This window comes from Sturnira hondurensis, unplaced genomic scaffold (genome assembly GCF_014824575.4).
Source record: "Sturnira hondurensis isolate 20B ecotype Veracruz unplaced genomic scaffold, ASM1482457v3 Scaffold0023357, whole genome shotgun sequence".
Taxonomy (NCBI): Eukaryota; Metazoa; Chordata; class Mammalia; order Chiroptera; family Phyllostomidae; genus Sturnira; species Sturnira hondurensis.
Genome location: NW_028095988.1, coordinates 10238354 through 10257540, shown reverse-complemented (window position 1 = coordinate 10257540; position 19187 = coordinate 10238354). Strand labels below are relative to the sequence as shown.

The window sequence follows — 19187 nt, the reverse complement described above, 5'->3', positions numbered from 1 at the left end:
AACCAAAAAGCCTGAGGCCTGACAACAAAGCCACAGAATGGGACTAGGGATCATAGAGACAGAGAACCCCATACACATGCCCATGGTATGTAGCTCTAAGACAGGAAAGAGACCCCAGAATTTCCCTGGTTGAAGAAGGAATAAGAAGAGTGAACGTAGCCCCCTTTTTTATGCCTGCTTGGCCTGGCCAGACACTTGCCCCACTCCCCACCCCCAGCAGCTGTCAGGTCTGCACTGATCCTCTTGTTTACTGGAGGGCTCAGAGGAGAGGTGGGAGGGCTAAGCTACTAATGGGCTAATGGAGCCAGACTAAATACTTTACACTTAGGCAGGCTGAGATGCAGGGGCCTCAGACCAGGTGCCACTGACCAGGGAAAGGAGTCTGGGAACTGAAGGCTGGGCTGGGGAAAAGGACAAAGGACATGGAAAGGGGAGGCTGTGGCCACCATTAGGGACCCATGAGGTGGTTAATGGGTCCTCTGTGGGGAAGGGAAGGGATGCATGCTGACACTAACTGGCTCAAGGACATCTGGGTACAAAAAACATGGGGATGAAGCCCTGGCTGGTGTGGCTCAGTGGATTGGGTGCCAGCCTTTGAACCAGGGGGTCGAGGTTCAATTCCTGCTCCCAGCACATGCCTGGGTTTCGGGCCAGGTCCCCAGTAGGGGGCACCTAAGAGGTAGCCACATGTTGATGTTTCTAACCCTCTCTTTCTCCCACCTTCATCCTCTTTCTAAAAATAAATAAAATCTAAAAAACAAAACAAAACATGGGGGTGAAAAAGATGAAGCCAAGGGGACTCTAGGAATGACAGAACAGAGGAAGGGTTACAGAAATACTTAGCCCCAGAGGCACTGAATACAGACCTGGGACAGAGAGCAGAACGAGTGAGGGGCTCCCCAGGGATGTAGACTGAGGGAGACAAGGGGACATAGGCACATGGGAGAGATGGGCAGAGGGCCATGGGGAACTAAAAGGAGAGGAAAGCTTCTGGGAGGAGGCCAAGGAGGGACTAAGAGTAACAAGTGATGGGAGCAAAGGACAAGAAGAGCAAAAGTAGTAGAAGAAAGAATCAAAGGGTGGTACGATTGAGGACCAAGAGCCAAAACAAATACAGAAGAACAAACAGGTAGAGGGTCAGGTCACAAATAAAAAGCAGTGGCCAAAAGGCCAAAAGTTAGAAAGATATGGATTCAGAGAAAGAGGGCCAAGCAGGCAAGGGGCCTGGAGCAGTGGAGGAGAAAACAAAGAGGTCAGACAAGAGAAGAGACAGCGCCAGTAACGCAGGATGCTGTCACTGTCTCCTCTGTTCTGCATCCATTTTTGGAGCCCTGTAAGATTTATTCTGGCTTTTGGTATCTAGTACTGGCTTTTGGTATCTAAGATCTTCAGTAGTGGATCCAAATCCTCACCTCTCTTCACGGCCTGCCTCTTACATTCTCATTGGACGAATATTGTTAAACACCTACTTCACCTCGGGCGCTGTGCTAAATATTAAGTAGGCCTCAGTAAATCAGACTGACACCAGCCCTGCCATCATGGAGCTTACAGACTGACGAAACATCATTATATTGGTGGCCCCCACCCTGGGCTCTGTGCTTTGAAAGGTTGCATTCTGGTCCTGTTCCAGCTGTGACCCATGGAGTGCGGTATCCAGGCCTCCGGTACCCATACCCCCAATCCTCTTCTGGACCACGCTCCAGATATCTAGGAATTCCCTGCCCCGAGAACCCAAAGCCCATTTCTAGGGCCCAAGTTGACCTCTTCCCTGAGTTTGCCCACCCAAGGGTAGACCATACTACCCGTATGCACATCCCTAGACACAACGGGTGGCCAAGGGGTGGCTGTTTGCAGGAGGCTGTGGACGGAGTGGGGCTAGGTAGGCAGACAGGCCCATGAACATGCACGTGATGCCCCTCGCAGCACAAGATGGCATCAGGCATGGGAAGGAGGTGGGCCTGAGGGCCTGTGGCCAAAAGCTGGCCCTTCTCACACCACCACATTGTATTGTCAAATCCTGAGGACACCCAATAAAATCTAAATCTGAACCAAATTCCAGACCATCACATACAGGTTCGTCAAGGAAGAAGTATAGAACATATCTAACAGTTTGTTAGCTTGAGTTAATTCATTTTGAATATTTAAACACAAGGTTTGTGAGCCTCTACCTGTACTCTTGCCCCAGGCCCAACATGTTAGGGATGGGGGCCTACCTGGAAACAGACCGTTGTGACTGAGGTGAGTGCTGTGAAGGAGAAGAGCAGGGCGCTATGAGATTTATTCCCTGAAGACCTAATCTAATGTGGGGGCACGGGATGGGGTGGCATCGTGGGGACAGCTTGCTTAAGACAGTCACGTTAAACCGAGACCGGTCAGGTGAGTGAAAAGTGACCATGCCTGGACGTGTGGAGAAGGTGGGGATTGCAAGCTGTGTGGAGGATATATGCAAAGGCTCTGGGCAGGAAAGAGGTGGACACGTTCAAGAAACTGAAAAAGATCAATGGGGCCAAAGAGTAGAAACCAGGAAAGGTGGTAGAGAGAATGGTGGCAGCCAAGGCAGGAGGCCTGCTGGTGCCAGATTATACAGAGCCCTCTAGGCCACGGTGAGGATGTGGGCTTTATTCTAAGAGCAGTGAGAAGCTGGGAGCATTTGGGATCTTGCTCCCTGGTGTACATCATCAATTTGGATCAAATAAATCCTCATACAAATTCTCTAAATAGATAAGTAAATATTGCCCTGGCTGGTATGGCTCAGTGGATTGAGTGCTGGTCTGTGAATCAAAAGGTCACCAGTTCAATACTCAGTCAGGGCACATGCCTGAGTTGTGGGCCAGGTCCCCAGCTGGGTGTGTGTGAGAGGCACCTGATCAATGCATCTCTTGCATGTTTCTCTCCCTCTCTTTCTCACTCCCTCCCCCCCTCTCTAAAAGTAAGTAAATAAGAGCTTTAAAAATAGCCCTGGCTGGTGTGGCTCAGTGGATTGAGTACGGGCCTGGGAACTGGTTCAGTTCCCAGTCGGGGCACATGCCTGGGTTGCAGGCCAATTCCCAGTAGGGGGCACATGAGAGGCAACCATATGTTGATGTTTCTCTCCCTTTCTCCTTCTCTTCCCCTTTAAAGATAAATAAATAAAATCTTTTTTTAAGCTTTAAAAATAAATAAATAAAGCAGTGAGAAGCTACTGAAGAGTTTTCAGTGGAGACGTGACATGATCAGATGATTTTAAAAGATTGCTTTGGGCCCTAGCTGATGTAACTCAGTGGATTGAGCACAGGCCTGTGAAGCAAAGGATTGCCGGTTCGATTCCCAGTCAGGGCACATGCCTGGGTTGCAGGCCATGTTTCCAGTAGGGGACACATGAGGGGCAACCACACATTGATGTTTCTTTCCTACTCTTTCTCCTTCCCTTCTTCTCTCTCTAAAAATAAATAAATAAAATTAAAAAATATATAAATAAAAGATTGCTTTGGATCTAGCATGGAGAAGGGCAAAAATGGAGTCATAGTCAGGTAAGCGGGGAATGCAGTATCCAAGTTGAGTCTGGGGAATAGCTTAAGGTGGAAACAAACTCTGAGATTGAAACTTGTATACGGATGGTTTATTTAGGAAGATTTTCAAAAAGAGTGACAGAAGCAGGACTGGAAAGAGGGAAAAGTCGAAATGCATTGCAGTTGCACCAGAGGGGACTTCAGCTGATTCCACAGGGGCTCTGGTGCCAGCATGGACCTTCAGACTTGTTTCAAGCCGAGGCAAGGGGGCCAGGCCTTTGAACCCCTACATCAACCAGTCATTGGGTACTTGTCCCAGGAAAGGGGCATTGCATTTGACAAGACAGTTCTCCTCAGCCACAGGCAGTTCTCAGGGAAACATTCAGCTGTGAGCCATCAGGAGCCAACACTCAAGTGGCTGGGACGCTGAGCATCTGGGCCTGAAGCAGGCATCTGGGCAGCACACCGCAGCATCCACCGCAAGGAGTCTGTGAGCCATCCATCATCCCTCCACCCCTGCCCCCAAGGCCCTGGGAAGAAGAAAACGCAGACACAAGCAAGGCTGATCACACCCTGCCCCCTGCTGGTGTACAGTGGACCCTGGGGCAGCTGGCAGGCCCTGCCGCTCGAGGGCCAGAGAACTGAACAAAAGTGTGTGGCTTAAGGGCATCAGCAGTGCGAAGAAATCCTCATAGGAGCCCCTAGTTTCGGTCTGCCTAAAATTACAGAAGTAAGAAATGGGGAGGAGTCAGAATGTGGGGCTCGTTTATTCTTTTATTCAGCTAACATTTATTAAGTGCCTATTATAGGCTAGATTCTGTTGGGAGCTAGGATAAAAACCAAGATTAAAATTTGGTTCTTTCTTTTTTTTTAAATATATTTTATTGATTATACCATTACAGTTGTTCTATTCCCCCCCTTCATTCCCCTCCACCCACACCCTCCCTCCCCCACCATTCTCCCCCCTTAGTTTATAACCACGTGTCTCAAGTTCTTTGGATTCTATATTTCCCCCACTATTCTCACCCTCCCCTCTATCTATTTTCTACCTACCATCTATGCTATTTTCTGTGCCTTCTCCCCCCTTCTCCCCCTCCCACCCCCCTGTTTCTAACCCTCCATGTGTTCTTCATTTCTATGGTTCCACTCCTGATCTAGCTGTCCTCTTGGTTTGCTCTTGTTTTAGGTGTGGTTGTTAATAACTGTGTGTTTGCTGTCCTTTCACTGTTAATATTTTTTATCTTCTTTTTCTTATATAAGTCCCTTTAGCATTTCATATAATAAGGGCTTGGTGATGATGAACTCCTTGAACTTGACCTTATCTGAGAAACACTTTATCTGTCCTTCCATTCTAAATGAAAGTTTTGCTGGATAAAGCAATCTTGGCTGTAGGTCTTTGGATTTCATGACTTGGAATACTTCTTTCCAGCCCCTTCTTGCCTGTAAGGTCTCTTTTGAGAAATCCGCTGACAGTCTGATGGGTACTCCTTTGTAGGTGACTGTCCCCTTATCCCTTGATGCTTCTAGGATTCTCTCCTTCATTTTGGTCTTGGCTAATGTAATTATGATGTGCCTTGGTGTGTTCCTTCTTGGGTCCAACTTCTTTGGCACTCTCTGAGCTTCCTGGATTTCCTGGAAGTCTATTTCCTTTGCCAGACTGGGGAAGTTCTCCTTTATTATTTGTTCAAATACGTTTTCCACTCGTGGCTGTTTCTTTCCCCCTTCTGGTACCCCTATAATTCGGATGTTGGAACGTTTAAAGATGTCCTGGAGGTTCCTAAGCCTCTCCTCATTTTTTTGAATTCTCATTTCTTCATTCCTTTCTGGTGGGATGTTTTGTTCTTCCTTCTGGTCCATTCCATTGATTTGAGTCCCCGTTTCCTTTCCATCACTATTGGTTTCCTGTGCATCTCCCTTCATTTCAATTAGTTTAGCCTTCATATGTTCCTCTAATTTGTGACTTTGTTCCTCTAATTTGTGACTATAATCTACCAGTTCTGTGAGCATCCTGATAAATAGTGTCTTGAATTGTGCTTCTGAGAGGCTGGCAATTTCTCGGTCACTTAGAGTTATTGGCTCTGGGACTTTGAGTTCTTCTTGCGCCATCTTTCGGGTTGTTCGTGCCTGTTCCATAGCAGGATCAGAGCCCTAAAGTGTTCACTAGAACAGGGCAACTAAGTCGCTGGGTTGTGACGTTGTATGTGGGGGCGGGGTCAAAGAGGGACAATGGCTCTCACTGGTATTGCAGGGCAACTAAGTCGCTGGGTTGTGACGCTGTATGTGGGGGCGGGGTCCAAGAGGGACTATGGCATCCTGTCCGCCACCCGCCGCCACGGCCCTCACCGGTGCCGCAGTTACTGCCATCACCGGGCCCACGCGTTTCGTCCCACTGCACGCGAGTGTGCCACCGCCGTCAGCCCTTGCCCCCTGGGGCCTGCATGGTCTGTCTCACTGTGCGCGAATATGAGCCCGGGGTCTGCCCCGCACCCCAACTGGTTCCTGTCTGCCTGCGCACCTGGGTTGGGGGCCCTGTCCAGCCTGACCCTGCTCACTGCTGGCTCCGCCCCTCTTACCGTCCTGTTGAAAGGTTAGATGTAGTCAGACTTCCGTATAATTCAATTTTCTGTCCTTTGGTTGTGTCTTTGTTTCTCCAAACCTTTGTTGTATTCAAACTTGGTTGTGGGAGAAGGCACAGTGTTTCCACCTATGCCTCCATCTTAGTGGAAGTCTGGTTCTTTCTTTCAAGGAGTGAATACTCTGGTGAGCATTACATCTTTGTAATGCTCACCAGACTATAAGTTATGTACTCACAAAACTATAAGTTATGTGCGCAGTACAGAACAACAGAGATGAGATACAGATGTTAATTCTAAGGGGCAAACTGACTTCATGTAGGAGGTGATGTTTAATTTAAGTCTGAGGGGCAGAAAGTGTTCACAGAAGTGCTCTGGAAACTGCAGAGTCCTGTATGGAGGAGGAAGGCAGCGAGTAAGGAGGAGAGGTGATACCATTGGATAAATAGGAAATAGATTATAAAGGACATCAGTTGCCATGTGATAGGAAGGAAGCCCTGAAGGGAATTTGAAGCCTGGGAGTAGTACGTTTTCACTTTTTAAAATGATAACCCAAGGGGACAATATAGGATTGCAGGGGGATGGGGAAGTATTTGGCAATTAGAGTCAGACTTGGATTCAGACACCATTTCTCAACCTGACCAGCCTTGTGACTTCAATCAAAGGGCTTAACCTCTCTAAGCCTCAGTGTCTACATTCGAAATAAGGTTGTTGTGAAACTGAGTGAGATTATACATGTAAAGCTGCTGGCACAGAGCATGGCACCTAGGGTCTACACCATAAACATCATGAACATGCCTCTCCACGTGACCTTAAGTGCAGAGTTTAGAGGGTAATTTGGTGGGAAGGAAAGAGGGTAGCATTTGGAGAGGCAGGTGGCAAGGGGTGGCTTGGAAGTAATCACCTGAAACCAGGTGAGAGATAAGCCTGAACTAAGACAGTGGCTATGGGGATAGACACAGATTTGAGAGATAATTGTGAGGTACAAATCCAAAGGTGCTGATGTTTGAGTGGCTATGGAGGGTTAAAAAGGAATCATTTAGACTGATTCAAATTCCTCTGGGGCAACTGGCTAGGTGGTGGAGCCATTGGCTGAGATAGGGAACTATGAGAGCAGGTGCAGGATTGTGGAAAAGATGATGACCTTCAGTAGGTTGACCAGTTCACCAGTGTGCACACCTTTAGGGCCAAAGGCGCAAATAGGTTGCTGTTTGCTGTGGGGTAGGTGTGGACAGAGTTTGGATGTTGGGACTGGAGGGATGAGTCCCAAATGCATACACCTGAGGTTGAGTGCAGGGTGGGGCCAGGGTGGAAGAGAGGAGGGCCAGCAGCAAGCCCAAGGCTGAAGGCCAGCTCTCCTCGTCTCACTGTGTTCCAGCACAGAACTCTGAGAAATCGTCAAAGCAAGACCATTTCTGTTGCAAATGGCAGAAATCCACTTAAAATTCACTTGAGCAAGAGAAGAAATTTATTGACTCCTATAACCAAAATCGCAAATCTGTTTTTCTCTATCCCCCTGCTCTGTGTCGTCAGGGCTGGCTTCTGTCTCAGGCAGCTTCCTGCTTTGCAGTCCTGAGCTGACACCTGGAAGCTCCAGATTTACAGCCTACCAGCTCAGCAGGAGGAGAGACCCCAGCAGGACGAGAGACTCACGCCCATCCCTGAACATTCCTCACTGAGGTCAGAGCGAGGAACATGCAAATTGGCCAAGCTGAGAACCTACCCCCAGTAGACACACACGACCACACAGACTAAGGAGGAACAGCAGGGTGCTATTACCAAAAAGGCAGAGTGGAGGCTGAGCAGATGCCTCCCAGAGACATGCTGAGTTTGACATGCTGTGGCATTTGGGGTGATACCCAGTGGCCTCAAGTTGAAGAGAAATGTCTGGATGGAGACATAAATTGAGAAATTACCTAGGGACTTTATGATGGTGATTGGGTGGGGCAGATGATTGCCCCAGGGGAATGTGGAAAAATGACCGGGTCAGCACTGACCAGTGGGGCTCAGTTGGTTGGACATCATCTTGGAAAGTGAAAGGTTGCCCATTTGATTCCCAGTCAGGGCACATGCTTAGGTTGTGCCGCTCCCCCTACCCCGCCCCAGCGGGGACGGGGCAGGGGGTGGTGGGGGGTGCCGCATATAAGAGGCAACTGATACATGTTTCTCTCTCACATTGATATTTCTCAACCTCTCTTTCTCCCTCACTTACCCTCTCTCAAAAAAGGAAAGAAGGAAGAGAAGGGAAGGAAGGAAAGGAAAAAGAAAAGAAAAAGACTAGGTCAGGGGCCCAAAGAAGACTGGAGCATAGAGACATCACTATTTGATGGTAAGGCAGAAGGGAGCCCTCAGGAAGGGAGAAGAAACAAGGATCTGGGAACTGGAGTGTGAGGGGAACTCAGCAGTGGGGCCCTGCAAATCAGAAGAGCCTGGGGCTCAGAGTGCCCAGTCCCTAGGAATAAGGGGAAAGGCAATATATCCAATTCCCACTACTAGCCTTCGAGGCCCCGCCGACTCCCGCCCCCGTCCCCGCTCTCTACCTTCCTCGCTCGTTTGCCACCCTAGGTCTGCAGTCACTGTCTAGCCGAGGTAAGAGTCCTCAAAGTTACATCAGGTGCAGTGGGCGGGAAGGGGCGGGGCAGGGGCGGGGCCTAGAGGAGAGGACCCTTTCCCTCAAAGGCAGAGATGGGTTTGGGGGTTAGTGAGGGTGCAGGGGGTGGGGCGGCGGCTTGTCGGGCTTGGGACTTGGAGCCTGAGGACTTGGAGAACTGGCCCGCTGGCTTGGTAGAAAGAGGGTCGCTCCGGCCCTGCTAGGTCCCGCCCACTCACCCGCCCACTCACCTCCTTTTTAAGCGCCTCCCGCCCAGTCTTAGCTTCCTCAAGCTTCGCCGAATTCCCTTCACCCACCTTCCATCTCTCCCCCGCTCCGTTCCGTTCCCGTGGCCACCCTGCAGCCCCCGCTCAGGTGCCATGGCCGCTGTGTACCGTCCCGGCCTGCGGTGAGTGACCCCAGCCCCGGGCCGACCCACACCTTCCACGCCACCTCGGAGCTCGCACCCTCGGAGCTGCGGGTTGCGCCCTCCTGCTCGTCCGCCTCAGCCTGGCTTCCCATCAGATGAGGCGGCGTGTAGGGGGGCAAGTGTTTCTCGATCCCAAACCTCTCGGTCCTCGCGTCCCGCCAGAGATCAGTGGTGGCCGCTTCGGGTCTTTCCGTCCCCTCCTACTCCTCCCTACTCTGCTGGTCTCTAACCGCGTGGCCTCTGTCTGCCATTCGCAGAACTTCCTTCCACCTCCTCGCTCGCCCCCGCTGAGCCCCGTAGCCGAGTCTTTCCTCTTTCCTTTTTAGATGTAACTCTTGTTCCACAGTTTGCAATGAGGAGCAGTAGGGCCCTAGGGTCAAGAATGCACGAGCCCTGGGGAATGAGCTCAGAGGTCCCTAACCAAGATAGAATGTAAACATCCATTCCCCATCCTCCCTCCTACTGGCATCTGGCGGGAAGCCTGACGGTCAGAGGGACCTGGGGCTAGGGGAAGAAGGGAAGCAGAGGAGGGAGCCGAGTTTCTTTCAATATTATAGGGCTGCTTTTGTCGCCTGTCCAGAACGGGAGCCTCTAGGCCGTTTGTCCACCTTCTCTCGCTTTTCACAGCTTGTCTTACTTTTGTAGCCTCCCTTCTCCCCTGGTTTTGTCCCAGAATTTGAGCTGACCCCGTATCACTCCCCTGCTGGTTCCAATCAGCCAGCCCTCCTGGGTGGTCTCTGGAGCTGAGGAAAAGGAGAAGGTTGCACTTAAGGGGCTAGAGGGCAGTGGTGGTGTGGTGGAGCTTCACCAGAGACTTCCTGAGCCAGGCTCCCCCCAGAGAGAGGCCCTCCCCAAAACCGTGTACCTTTAAAATTAGAGCTTAGGGAATACTCAGGTCCCAGGTGCCCTCCTCCTCAGCCCTGGGACCACACTGGGTTTCCATCTCACCCGGCCCAGGGGGAACACACCCCAGTTCCCACTCCAGCCAGGCTCCAGATCCCACATCCATGATCTCAGCTTTCTCCCTTCCCAGGCTTATACCCTTTCTGAATTTGAGCTTCCTGAGGTCTGCTATTGCACCCTACCACCAACACCCAAAGTTCTGTGGGCATGTGTCCTCTATGAAAGAGAGTCGGGAGAATATGATCATGTGGTCCTAGGTGTGTGGGGCACATTTTCCTATGCCTCCCTGGAACAGGAGGAGGGCAACTTCCCTCTCCTGGCCTTTGGTATTTCTGGCTCACTCCACTCCGGGTCCAGGACAATCAGAGCAGACCCTGCTTCTCCCTCTCCCAGGGGTGTGAAGGAACAGCCAACAGGGACCCTGCCCTCCTGGGAATCAGGATATGAACCCCAGCCAGTGACATTTCCCAATAGTCAGCCTCTCACACGATTCAAAAGTACCTACCCAAGAGCAACATTTTGCACTACTTTTGGACCAGGTGGGCTGCAGCAGGTCTGATGCCTGAAACCTAATATCTGATTACTCACTCTCTGTGCGAGAATCCTAATCTAGAAACCTGGGACTGTACTATTTCAAAGAACAGGTCCTTTGCATGAGGTTTTCACAGTCTCACAGCATACACACCAGAAGAAAATAAATAAGTAACAATAGCTGCCTTCTTAACTTATAAAAACTGGACTTGAGAATGGAAAGAACAAGGATTAGAGCTTCAAACACCAGACACATGAAGCTGACACCTAGGCAGCTTATTTATACTTGGGCCATAGAGCAACTGTTCATTTCTAAACATTGACCAAACCTAGTTAAACATGGACATGGACTAGGCCTGCAATAACAGCAGCACACTGACACACACATACACTTCTACACAGCCTTCACGACCATATGGCAATACCTGCCCCTTGCTGACCAGGAGACACCCTCACTAAGCCTCATAAAGGCCACAAGATACACGTGGCCTGAACCCATCCCACATGCCTCCAGCCCTGCTTCAGCACACTCCCCAGCAGCCCCAGCTTCCTGTCCCCTGACTTGCCCATTCTCTGTGAGAACACCTGGCTATCATGTGTTTTCTTCTCCCATAGGCTTAGCTGGCATGGGCTGAGCCCCTGTGGCTGGTCCTCACGGCGCAGCATCCAGACCCTGCGAGTACTCAGTGGAGACCTGGGCCAGCTGCCTGCTGGGGTTCGAGACTTTGTGGAGCGCAGTGCGCGCCTGTGCCAACCAGAAGGCATCCACATCTGTGACGGGACTGAGGCCGAGAACACTGCCACACTGAACCTGCTGCAGCAGCAGGGACTCATCCGAAAGCTCCCTAAGTACAATAACTGGTAAGCCCTGAGCCCCGAGACCCTGCATATGGGGCAGCTGCTTGTCCTGAGGCCACTTTGTCGTTACCAAGACAAAATCAGATTTAACTAGGCCGTCTCAATAGAATGAGCAAGAATGGGAATTTTAGAAAAAACAGTCAGGAATTACTAGGAGTGGTCCGCGTTTTTATGTTAAGTGAAGAAGCAAATACAAACTTTTTTTTCTTTTCTTTTTCTCACAAATTCAGGGAGTTTTTGCCAGGAGAAGAGGTCTTTAGAGGGCTGGGGACCAAGGGAACTACATAACTAAACATGGGCCTGGGCCAAGCCCACAATAATATCAGTGTGCCTACATATGTCCCCTTACATGGGGCAAAACCTGGCGGCAGTGACTGAGGTGTGCAGGCACGGGAAAAACAGAAGACCCAGAGTCAAAGTTGGACTTGAAAGAGTGGGTCCGGGGATAAGGGAGCCCTGCTGGCCACCATCTTCCTAATAATCCCCTCTCTCCCAGCTGGCTGGCCCGCACAGACCCCAAGGATGTGGCACGAGTAGAGAGCAAGACAGTGATTGTAACTCCTTCTCAACGAGACTCAGTGCCCCTCCCGGCCGGTGGGGCCCGTGGGCAGCTGGGCAACTGGATGTCTCCAGCGGAATTCCAGCAAGCTGTGGATGAGAGGTTTCCAGGCTGCATGCAGGGTAACCAGGCAGGGACACAGAGGCAGGGATACTGAGGGTATTAACAGGGTGACATTTCCTTCACCTTCATCCAACTGACATTTTCCTCCATAGGCCGAACTATGTATGTGCTTCCATTCAGCATGGGTCCCGTGGGCTCCCCACTATCCCGCATCGGAGTGCAGCTCACTGACTCAGCCTATGTGGTGGCAAGCATGCGTATTATGACCCGGCTGGGGACACCTGTGCTTCAGGCCCTGGGAAATGGTGACTTTGTCAAGTGTCTGCACTCTGTGGGCCAGCCTCTGACTGGGCCAGGTGAGCCCCTGCTCTGTCCGTGGGAGGATGCAGAGGCCTGCTTACACTCAGAAAGAACCCCAAATCCTACCCATCCTCATCAGTGAAACACCTAATTCCCCAGATCCAGGTCAGCAGTCTGGGCTGGGGGTGAGCCTGTGTTTGCAGAGCAGTTTGCACAACACTGAGAAAGTCAATTATCCATGTCTAAGAATAGGGGCATGAGAGCTGTTGGATACTATGAGGTGGGTGGCTTCAGCCACCCATTCGTACTGCCTCTGTTCTCAAGTGTCTCTCCTGCCCACCCTTGATCCCTCCAGCCCCTGATACCCCAGCACCTAATGCCCCGCCAGCAGCCCCATGACCCCATTGTCCCCAGGGGAGCCGGTGAGCCAGTGGCCATGCAACCCAGAGAAGACCCTGATTGGCCATGTGCCCGACCAACGGGAAATCGTCTCCTTCGGCAGTGGCTATGGTGGCAACTCCCTGCTGGGCAAGAAGTGCTTTGCCCTTCGCATCGCCTCTCGGCTGGCCAGGGATGAGGGCTGGCTAGCAGAGCACATGCTGGTGAGGGCCTGGTGAGGATCGGGCAGCTGTGGGGGGCAAGGCAGTGGTGGGGCCTGGCCATTCTGCCTCAGCCTCGCCTGACTGCCAGGTGCCAAGCTGGTGGGCAGGGACTCTGCCCAAAGCCTGAATCTTTGACCCCAGGCTGCTGAATGTTGGGGGGCTTCCCCTTGCTGCCACCTCAGGCCCAGTGGCAAGGTGGTGCACCTGTTAAGTGAATAAACCTGTTAAACCTGTCCTCACTGTTAACCCACAGTTGTCTTTCCCATGCGGACTGTGCCCTGAACTTTGGTGACCTCCTCCTTTTCCTTCTCTCCCCCAATGTTCAGATCCTGGGTATCACCAGCCCTGCAGGGAAGAAGCACTATGTGGCGGCCGCCTTCCCCAGTGCCTGTGGGAAGACAAACTTGGCCATGATGCAACCAGCACTGCCAGGCTGGAAAGTGGAGTGTGTGGGGGATGACATCGCCTGGATGAGGTTTGACAGTGATGGTGAGTGGCCCTCAGATCATACTTGTGTTCTGGCTCTTCCCAGAGCATGACAGTCTCCCCTCCTCTGTCATGGTGAGCTTTGTCAGTAAGGAACTTTTCCTGACCAGTCGACCTTGCCCCTCCCCCAAATCCTGGCAGACACACAGAGCCTTCCTTCATAAAGCCTATGGTCCAGCTGACGGCAGAGAGGGGCAGAGCAGGAACTTCCTTGGCCCACCCCTCAACTTTTCCTGGTTGATCCTTCCTTTTTCTCCACTTCTGACAGGTCGACTCCGGGCCATCAACCCTGAGAATGGCTTCTTCGGGGTCGCCCCCGGGACCTCTGCCACCACCAATCCCAATGCCATGGCCACAATCCAGAGTAATACTCTTTTCACCAATGTGGCTGAGACCAGCGACGGTGGCGTGTACTGGGAGGGCATCGACCAGCCTCTTCCACCTGGCGTCACTGTCACCTCCTGGCTGGGCAAGGCCTGGAAACCTGGTATGTTGGGTAGGGGAGTCAGGACACATCCACCAGGGCTCAGCACCTTGGTGAAGTAAAAGCCTTCACTACCCACAGCCATCTTCCAGGACCTCTGGAAAGCACAGGAAGTTGTGAATGTTTGCAGTTTCCAAACCCAGGAAAGGTCTCAGTTCATATCCCAACTCCACCAGGTGTTGGCTGTGTGATAACCTCCTGAGCTTCGGTTCCCCCCCCCCCATTAGCTGAATGGAAGTAGCACATGTCTCATAAGGTTGTTGAAGGGTTAAATGCATATAATAGTACTGAACACACTGTAAATCCGCCATAAGTATAAGCTGGACATTTATTTAAAAAGGAAAGGGAAGGGCTATTTTGAAAATTATTACACAAGAAATAGAGCTCAAAGCATAATCCATAAAGTTTGACCTATTAGGAAAGGAGGAAGCCTGCCCCTCCTCTTGCCACTTAGTTCCCACCATCCCTCCGTCTCAGAACTACTGTCCAAAGTTCAGTATTGTTACCCTCACCCTTCCCCTGTCCCTCCAACACATACACTCTAAAACCTCTTCCAAACTGAATCAGACCAGTTCTTTAGCCTCTCCAGGAAGTTAGTTTCTCAACCCTGACCATACTCCCCATGCCTGCCGTCCTGCCTCTCCCCCAACTGTACACTCTGACCTTCAGCATTCAGTGGCCTTCAGCAATCCAGGAGCCCAGAGCCCTGGGTAGGGATGGGAGCAAAGAAGAGCAGGGTGGGGGAGGGCAGCCTTGTGGTCACTGAAGCCTATATTCAAGTTTCCCAAGCTGACCTAGCAGTCACCCTCATCATCTAATCACCCCTTCTTTTCTCTAACATCATCATTAAGCTCTCCTCAGCCTTCCTACCCAACTGAGAAATCCAAGAAAATTTCATATTTCCCTGCAGGCTAATTCCCCAACCCTTTCATCATCTCTGGATTCAAGGGTATAACTAGGGCATGTTGTGCCCAGCTTCAGTTCCCAGAATAACACCGTATGGTAGGGTCATGAATTGGGGGCTGATGAAAGTGCAAGAGAGAAATGTAAAGGATGTCTCTTACCTGAGAGTGGAGGCTGGAGCTAGGGGGTGGGAAGCAGGCAGGGGGTGCTGGCTCTTTGAATCTCTTGCCCACCAGGTTTGACTAGCAACCTCCAGCAGAGAAGGTACCATGTCCATTTCGGATACCCAGGGAAATCACCAAAATTCTATTAGTTTTAAAATCAATTCCTATTTGCACTTTGATAGCTCAAGAGATTTTTGTCTTATTGCATTTGCTGATGAAAGGTCAATTATCTAAAATACTCACCAGAGAGACTCAATTTTTGCTTTAAGTTTGAGTATTTATTTAAATGATATCCCATAAATAAAGAAATCACTTCTGGGGGGAAATTATGCCAACATGTAACCCCATTCCTTTGAGCACTGGCTAATGCCACATGGCTATAGTTCGGCATAAACATTAGTGCCCCACTTAATCCCATTTCCTCTCCTACTCTTCTCACATAGCTCAGCTGGCAGTACCATTATGGATAAATAAACTGATCTTTTAGGGGAGATGTCCTGGCTCCCAACTCCCTACCACATGAGACTGCGGGGAGCTGATGAGGCAAAACAAAATTGTGCAAGAGTGCATGCACACATGTGTTAGGGGTGGATGTGCCCTTGGAAGTGATAGTATTTGTATTTCCTCTGCCAGGTGACAAGGAGTCCTGTGCACATCCCAACTCTCGCTTTTGTGCCCCGGCTCGCCAGTGCCCCATCATGGACCCAGCCTGGGAGGCCCCTGAGGGTGTCCCTATTGATGCCATCATCTTTGGAGGCCGAAGACCCAAAGGTAAACCTCGTGTGGGCTCCATGCCTTCTTGGTAAAGGATCTGGGTCTATCAGAGCCCATCCCCCTTTTGTACCTAAGGCTCCTGGACCCTCAGCCTGGATTGCCATGCTCCAGAGCTCTCCCCTGGAGAGTGTAAAACTGGGGGAGGGATGAATTTTGAAAATGGGACAGCTGAGGTCCTAGGAGAGAGAGATTAGGAGTCAGAATCACCAGAAGGGATGGATGAGTCCAATAAAAAGGACTGCCTATGACCCCATTCACTGGTGTTCTAGGAGTGCCCCTGGTATATGAGGCCTTCAACTGGCGCCACGGGGTGTTCGTAGGCAGTGCCATGCGCTCTGAGTCCACTGCTGCAGCCGAACACAAAGGTGCGCACCTTCTGTTGCTCCTCTCCCACGTACCCCGTTGCCTCTTCTCTCCCTGCCTGAGCCACACCCGTCTCCTGCCCAGCCCCTCCCTCATCCCTTTTCATCCTGCCCCAAGGATATTCTAGAACCACGAACATTTTACAGCTTCCTCAAGCAGGATGCTGGGCGCCCTTCTCTTTTCCTAACACATCTGCTCCCCTCCCCAGGGAAGGTGATCATGCATGACCCATTTGCCATGCGGCCCTTTTTTGGCTACAACTTTGGGCGATACCTAGAACACTGGCTGAGCATGGAAGGGCGCAAGGGGGCCCGACTGCCCCGCATCTTTCATGTCAACTGGTTCCGACGTGATGAGGCGGGCCACTTCCTGTGGCCAGGCTTTGGAGAGAATTCTCGAGTGCTAGACTGGATCTGCCGGCGGCTAGAGGGAGAGGACAGTGCCCGAGAGACGCCCATCGGACTAGTGCCAAAGGAAGGCGCCTTGAATCTCAGCGGTCTGGGAGCCGTAGATACCACCCAGCTCTTCTCCATCCCTAAGGACTTTTGGGAACAGGAAGTTCGTGACATTAGGGGCTACCTGACAGAGCAGGTCAACCAGGACCTGCCTAAGGAGGTGCTGACTGAGCTGGAGGCCCTGGAGAGACGTGTGCGTAGAATGTAACCTGGGGCTCCACTCTGGCCAGAGAGCACAGCATACTCCTACCCTCCATTGCTACTCAGAAACAGAGGAATGCCAGGGTTGTAGAACATATGAGCAATTTGATATAACTAATATCTCCTGGGTGCCTTGAGGCCACACGCTATCCAATAAGACACGCATTTATTTTACATAACATTTGTGTTTTCATTTCCCACTTATCCTCACAGGTTTCCCTCTAACACCAATTTCACGACCTTCCAGCCCCTCCAAGTAGCCGGTGTCCCACAGATAGCTCTACCTTTGGGCCATCTAAGTAGGAATCAATTGCTGGGAGAAGGCACTAGTCTGTGTCCTGAAGTCTTAAAAACTGGGGGCCTCGGGGAGCTGCTTGGTATAGCCTGCAGGCCTAAAATTACTGACCTTCCACTAAAACTAGCAGAAGCCTCTATAACCCCATTCTCCAGTGAAGTGGGTCCATTGTCAATTCTCAAAACTGTTCTTTCTCCTGGCTGACCTGTAATTGGGACTCACAAAGTATTCATGAATGCTTATTCAGTACTTAGGACAGCTAACACTTCTATAGCACTTTCTGTGTGCCAGGCACTATTCTAAACACTTTACAAAACAAACTTTTGAGGCCAGTACCATTTTACAGATGGAGAAACAAAGGCATAGAGAGGTCAAGTAATTACCGAAACTCATACAGTAAACAGGAGAGCCATGGGTAAATGATAACTGCAGAGACATGTCTCTCACAACAACGTACATTTGTAGAGCTGTAAGAATCTTAGACATTACCTATGTCATGCTTCTCAAGACTTAAAAGTGTTTATGAATCACCTAGGGATCTTACTAAAATGTAGATTCTAATTGAGCAAGTCTGGAGTGGCCCAAAGATTCAGTTTTTCTTACAAGCTCCTGGGTGAGGCTGATGCTGCTGGTCCAGGGGCCATAGTTTGAGTAGCAAGGCCTTGGCCTAAACTCTGAAATCAATTTTAGTGGGAATCCACAAAAAGAGTGACGATCCTACATAAATCAGGGGCATTAGCTGAGGATAATTTCACCTGTGATCTGGATCAGGCTGAGTGAATGTATAAACTGAGGTGGGTAAGATAGAAGTCTGTACCCAGAAAAATGACAATAAACTTCATCAAATAAGATGGAATTACTGGGAAGTACCTCAAAACACAGGAGGAAGAAACACCAAGTGTTCTAGAAAATAGCCAATAACCTGCCACAATGTATAAGAGCAGAAAAGGCTCTAAAGGTCAGAGTGGATCACATGCTAAAATACAGTGAGCAATGGAATCCATTGCACTTAAAAGTATGCAGACAAATCCTCAGCTTGATGAATAGCATGTGTTGGCTGAAACATTATGATCAGAGGCAGCATAAAAGACGTTAAACACATAGTAGACTCAGGCCAGTGGTGCCTCTCAGTTTCTTATCTGTAGAATGCAGATGTGCCTGCACCTCATAGTGTTGTTAAGATTAAGAGTCATGCCCTGACTGGTGTGGTTCAGTGGTTTGGGCATCATCCCACAAACCAAAGGGCATATGGATTCCCAGTGAGGGCATATGCCTGGGATGAGGGTCAGGTCCCTGATCAGGGTTGTGGGAGAGGCAACTGATCAAGGTTTTTCTCTCTCACATAGATGTTTCTCTCCCTGTTTCTCCCTCCCTTCCCTTCTCTCTAAAATAAACAAATAAAATCTTTAAAAAAAATGAAGAAATCAGTGGTGCCAGGCACTCAGAACTATGCCTGGCAAAGAGTGACCTTTGAATATTTGTTAGCTGCCCTCACCTTTCCACTCTATATGGATTAGGTTAGGCCATATAAGCCTATATTATATATTGCTGACTCAAGTTGAAGAGTAAAATGAGCAATTTAAATAAAATTCAGAGGAGAAAAAATCAGTTTGGAAGCAAGTCCCTCCAGGAAAGAGGCAGGGAACTGGGGTTCCAGGTGGCTCTCTGATATCTAAATGCACAGTGATGTGAAGACGTAAACCTTAAAAATAATTTTGTCTGCCCTGGCTGTTGTGGCTCAGTAGATTAAGTGCCAGCTTGTGAACCAAGAGGTCGCTGGTTCGATTCCTGGTCAGGGGGCATGACTGGATTGTAGACCAGGTCCCCAGTTGGGGGTGTGAGAGAGGCAACCAATCACTGTTTCCCTCCATCTCTTTCTCCCTTCTTTCCATTTTCTCTAAAGGTAAATAAATAAATAAATAATTTTTAAGACAAAAAAGATTTTTTTAAAAATATTTTATTTATTTATCTTTAGAGGGGAGGGGAAGGAGAGAGGAAGGAAACATCAATGTATGGTTGCTTCTGGTGCATCCCCTGCAGGGAACTGACCCCTGCCGGAAACTGGCCTGCAACCCAAGCATGTGCCCTGACTGGGAATCAAACCGCGATCGTCTGGTTCGCAGGCCCACGCTCAATCCACTGAGCTACACCAGCCAGGGCTCAAA

General features: G+C 50.2%; 1 protein-coding gene across 1 annotated transcript; it reads left to right on the top strand.

Annotated features, from left to right (window-relative positions):
• The first annotated feature begins 8835 nt into the window (after nucleotides 1–8835).
• On the top strand, nucleotides 8836–16906 carry PCK2 (phosphoenolpyruvate carboxykinase 2, mitochondrial). The gene is made up of 10 exons (XM_037037498.1): nucleotides 8836–9060; nucleotides 11131–11376; nucleotides 11870–12054; nucleotides 12148–12351; nucleotides 12710–12897; nucleotides 13224–13386; nucleotides 13652–13870; nucleotides 15568–15705; nucleotides 15978–16073; nucleotides 16280–16906. The coding sequence occupies exons 1-10, from the start codon at nucleotides 9032–9034 to the stop codon at nucleotides 16732–16734; spliced, it is 1923 nt and encodes a 640-aa protein (XP_036893393.1). The 5' UTR covers nucleotides 8836–9031; the 3' UTR covers nucleotides 16735–16906.
• The last annotated feature ends 2281 nt before the right edge of the window (nucleotides 16907–19187 follow it).

Coding starts and splice junctions, on each gene's coding strand:
- PCK2 (XM_037037498.1), top strand. CDS start 9,032: ATGGCCGCTGTGTACCGTCCCGGCCTGCG. Junction 9,061..11,130: donor GTGTACCGTCCCGGCCTGCG/GTGAGTGACCCC, acceptor CTTCTCCCATAG/GCTTAGCTGGCATGGGCTGA. Junction 12,055..12,147: donor GTTTCCAGGCTGCATGCAGG/GTAACCAGGCAG, acceptor TTTCCTCCATAG/GCCGAACTATGTATGTGCTT.